At 52.7% G+C, this 3,840-nt stretch overlaps 1 protein-coding gene across 2 annotated transcripts in view; it reads right to left on the minus strand.

The window, feature by feature from the left end:
- The window catches only part of TAB1 (TGF-beta activated kinase 1 (MAP3K7) binding protein 1), a 23,123-nt gene extending 19,349 nt beyond the window's left edge, over nucleotides 1–3,774 (minus strand). The window contains exons 1-6 of one of the 2 annotated variants that reach the window (XM_025211331.1): nucleotides 3,052–3,774; nucleotides 2,733–2,869; nucleotides 2,449–2,602; nucleotides 1,696–1,782; nucleotides 718–856; nucleotides 86–199 (exon numbers count right to left, since the gene is read on the minus strand). In XM_025211331.1, the coding sequence (XP_025067116.1) occupies nucleotides 86–199; nucleotides 718–856; nucleotides 1,696–1,782; nucleotides 2,449–2,602; nucleotides 2,733–2,869; nucleotides 3,052–3,201 (781 nt within the window). In that variant the 5' untranslated portion in view covers nucleotides 3,202–3,774. The remainder of the gene's footprint in view (nucleotides 1–85; nucleotides 200–717; nucleotides 857–1,695; nucleotides 1,783–2,448; nucleotides 2,603–2,732; nucleotides 2,870–3,051) is intronic. The other variant, XM_025211332.1, reaches the window with a different exon arrangement.
- Between the last annotated feature and the right edge of the window lie 66 nt (nucleotides 3,775–3,840).

A 3,840-nucleotide genomic window follows, 5' to 3' on the forward strand; every position in this document is an offset into this window, starting at 1 on the left:
CTTTCCTCACCAACAGCATTGCATAGAAAGCTGCCTTGCCCTGGGCCTGAGTTTGGCTTCCCTTTTCCCAGAACACAGTACTTACCCAACTGAGAGAAGCGGAACAGCTCATCCTCATTCTCCGTGGTGTGGTCCACGTTTAGCTGCATCACCTGCAGCCCATCCACAGTAGACTTGCACAGGAGCGCACGATTTGTACCTGTGGTAGGAGCAGTGCGTAAGGCAGCAGGTGGCTACTTTATGAAAGAAGGGGTGGAATGCTAAGAGAGAACAGAGGAAGAATATCCATGGGGATTATGAACAGGAGAAAAAAAGGGAAGGAATGAGGAAAGGGGTGACAGAGCAGACATTCAGTCATTGGAATACCCTATAAACATTCCGTCAATGGGCTATGGAGCCACCAACATCAACCTTTGATGCAGTGCCTGAAAAGAAAGGAAGCTCTCTTCTTCCTGGAACCCACTGTCCCATACACAGCTGTTCCAATTGTGGTCAAGGTTACACTCATCGTATTACCCAGCCCCTAGAAGTGCAGACCCAGCAACCAGCTTCAGTACCACTATGATGCTAGTGGCCCCCACAATGAATGATAAGTGCGTTTTCCAACTTGCATAAGCCAATTCAATTCCCCGCTATGGTCAAGTTTTAACTGGCTGCCCTATGGCTGTAACTGCCCTCAGATATGCCAAGATGAAAAGCTGAGAAAGAGGCACACACCTACATTGGCGATGTACAGCTTGTTGTTGAGAATGACTGCCACAATAGCCATGGCTCCTCCAGAGATTTCCCGCTCTACGGCCTTAAGCCTTTCCACAATCTTCTGGTACTGAGAAGGTAGCTGGTGCTGGGGCACCCCCTAGAACCCAGGATTACAGGGAAATTTAAACACACAATCCATTGCCACAGAAATCACAGCTGGATACCAAGCTCTTCAGGGCAGGGAAGGTCTTTGCCACTGCATCTGGTGCAAAGCTAAGGCTTAAAGCACTGACAAGTACTGGCCAGATTTCACTGATCTTGGGAGACAAACATCCTAATTCTCTGCAGAATAGGAACAGTGATGGTACAGAGGCCAATCAAATGGCCATGTCCTGATCCCTGCCTCATCCTGAAGGGGCATCAACTGCAGTGAATTCAGTCTCCATAACCCATCCAGCTCTTGCTCTCACTACTAAGACTGCTGCAAACAGGTACAAGGAGTGCCAATGGTGATGGTAGGTTATACAAAGTAGAAAGTTTGGGATTAAGACCTGCCCACTTCACACAAGCCACCAACGGATCACTATGCTAGGTGACACCTCTGTCACAGCTTCCCTGGGGGCAAACCAAGGCTACTGACCTAGAGACAAGAGGCTCCACATCTTAAATCAGCAATGCTAAGGGAACTGGGGAAGGGAAACAAAGTGGCACAGCAGTGGAGGTATCTTGCTCTGGCTCCAGAGCCGAAAGTTTGAACCTTGCTACAGATTTGTGCTGAGGGCCAGCTTGACTCAACCTAGCCAAGTACAGGTATCTGAGTGTTTGGGGTGCAGATGACTGGAGAGGCTGCTAGGCCACACTATGCCCTGGCAACAGAAATCAATATGCTTTAACCATGCTAGCTGTATGGGCCATTAGCCTCAGGAAGACCTCTGACTTTTTTCTAACTGAATTTTGTGGGTTTGGGGACACATTTTCTCAGTACTATCACATTACCTCTGGCAGCTGGGACTGCAAGCTGGCCTTCTCTGCCAAAGCATCATCAATGGACTCCAGGAAACTTCTTTCTACCACATCAAAAGCCTGAGAACGGATACAAGAAAGTAACACAAGACTGGATAACAGCAGCTGCCTTGCAAACACAGCAACACAACATCTGTTTCCCCTTCATCCTGAAAAAAGAGATCACATTACTCAGCAAACTATAAAAGTGTTTAGATTTATCTCCTTGGGGATCAGCCTACCTCCCCTGGAAATGCAATCGCCTTAGTGCAACTAGATAAGAGTAGCTGAAATACAACCCTGTGCAACTGTGAAGGACAGGAAGTGAAGAAAAAGATACAAATTCTATTCAGAGGAAACGAGACACATCTGTCACACCTCAAAAGGCAGCTACCGTTACTCCAGGAAGTGAGTTAATAAGTCCATTTCCCCATGTTCCCTCATCATCATCTCAATGTAAACTCCTTCTTCAATTAACATGTCCCTGCATCCAAGAAAGAAAGAATCCAACTTTCTGCAGTGCTGTCAACGCTGCATTACTGGAGCTAGAAGGGCAGATGGGGCTAAACAGGAGAGGAATGAAATGCTACTGCTCCTTGTCCTCAAGGTAGGCACACTCTCAGCTCCTGGCAGGCCTCCCCAACCTTCTCCTCATCCTGCTAAGGATCAGGGCATTCTTCTCCTTGTGGCAAAGAGAGAGTGTTAATGCAGGGGGAGGCACAGTCTCTGCAGCCACAACCCCATTACCTGCAGCAGGACTCGGTACACATCAGCGTCACTGTGATCCGTGTGGAGCTGGCCCAGCAGCAGTTCTGCAGAGAGTCTCTGGCCCACAAAGTTGGTGACTCGGTTGCCATCGTAGCCATTGAAGACCCCATAGAGGTAACAGCTGTTCTCACCCCTGTCAGAAAAGATCGAGGCACGGGGGTTAAAGGTGCATGTGGAGTACAGAGACCCTGCCCCCTCCCCACCCCATCCCTCTGTGGAAACCAGCCAAGCGCCACCGCTGACCTGGGGTGCTGGCGACTCACCGGAACTTCAGCCAGTTGTCTTCCCAGGGGTGCCCCTCACTGCTCTTGCCATCTGCGCCATACGACCGGTTGGGAGCAGAGCCCACTCCAGAGAGCTGGCAGAGGGGCAGGTCATCTGTCCAGCTTGTCTGCTGCTCCTGGGAACAGAGCCAGGGAAGGGAATGGGGAATCAGAGAGAAGTATGGAGGATGCTTCAGAGGTCAATTAGTCCAACCCCTTGCCTGATGGATCTAATTCCTCTCCAAACCATCCCAGGCAAATCCACTGTCTAAAGCAAAGCTAGTTAACCCTGCCATGACACCAGACACACCACCCTGACCTGCCACAGGGAAAGCAGGGGCACCATGGCAGCCAGCATCCTGCTGCTGAAAAGACTGTTAATATATGCTCGAGAGATCCCAGGAAGAGAGCCATGCCTCCTGCTACAAAGGGAGACAAAAACCCGCAGAGTTCCTACCAATCTGACCATGGAGGAAAATGCCTTCCCAACCCCAGATATGGCAATCGGTCTGACCCTGAGCAGAAGGACAAGATCCTCTAGCCAGGAACCTCTGCGTTCAAGCGCCAGCAGTAGTCCTGGCACAGCCCAGTCGCCATCCCCAGCTGTGGCTGACGCCAACGCCCCACACCTTTGAGAAAGGTGAAAAAACCCTGACACCCCGGGGGGAAAAAATTCTCCCCCCTGGCTCCATGGGGGAACCAGCTAATGGGAAACTAGGGCTGGGGGATGCTAGGGACCTGCCACTGCCTGCCCATGCCATCAAGGTCCCAGGAACTGCAGCCACCCCGCCAGTGACCTTGCAGCCCTCCCTGCCACAGGGGCACAAGCCACACCCTAGGGCAGACACCTGCCCTCATGGCGTTGCCCCCATGCTCCGCCTCCCCGCCAGAGCTCCAGGCCAACCTGGGGGCAGCCCCGCCCCGCCCCTAGCCAGGGGGCGGGGCCACACGAGAACGCCGCGGCCCATGCCCCGCCCACAAAAGAACGCCGGGCTCCACCCCCTCGAACTGGCAGCGCGCCTGGCGTAACCCCACATCACGTACAGCCCCACCCCCAAGCCCGTACGCTGCGCCCCCCCTCCGCCCCAGCCCGGCCCGGCTCGGCTGC

Source organism: Alligator sinensis, unplaced genomic scaffold, assembly GCF_000455745.1.
Source record: "Alligator sinensis unplaced genomic scaffold, ASM45574v1 scaffold215_2, whole genome shotgun sequence".
NCBI classification, from domain to species: domain Eukaryota; kingdom Metazoa; phylum Chordata; order Crocodylia; family Alligatoridae; genus Alligator; species Alligator sinensis.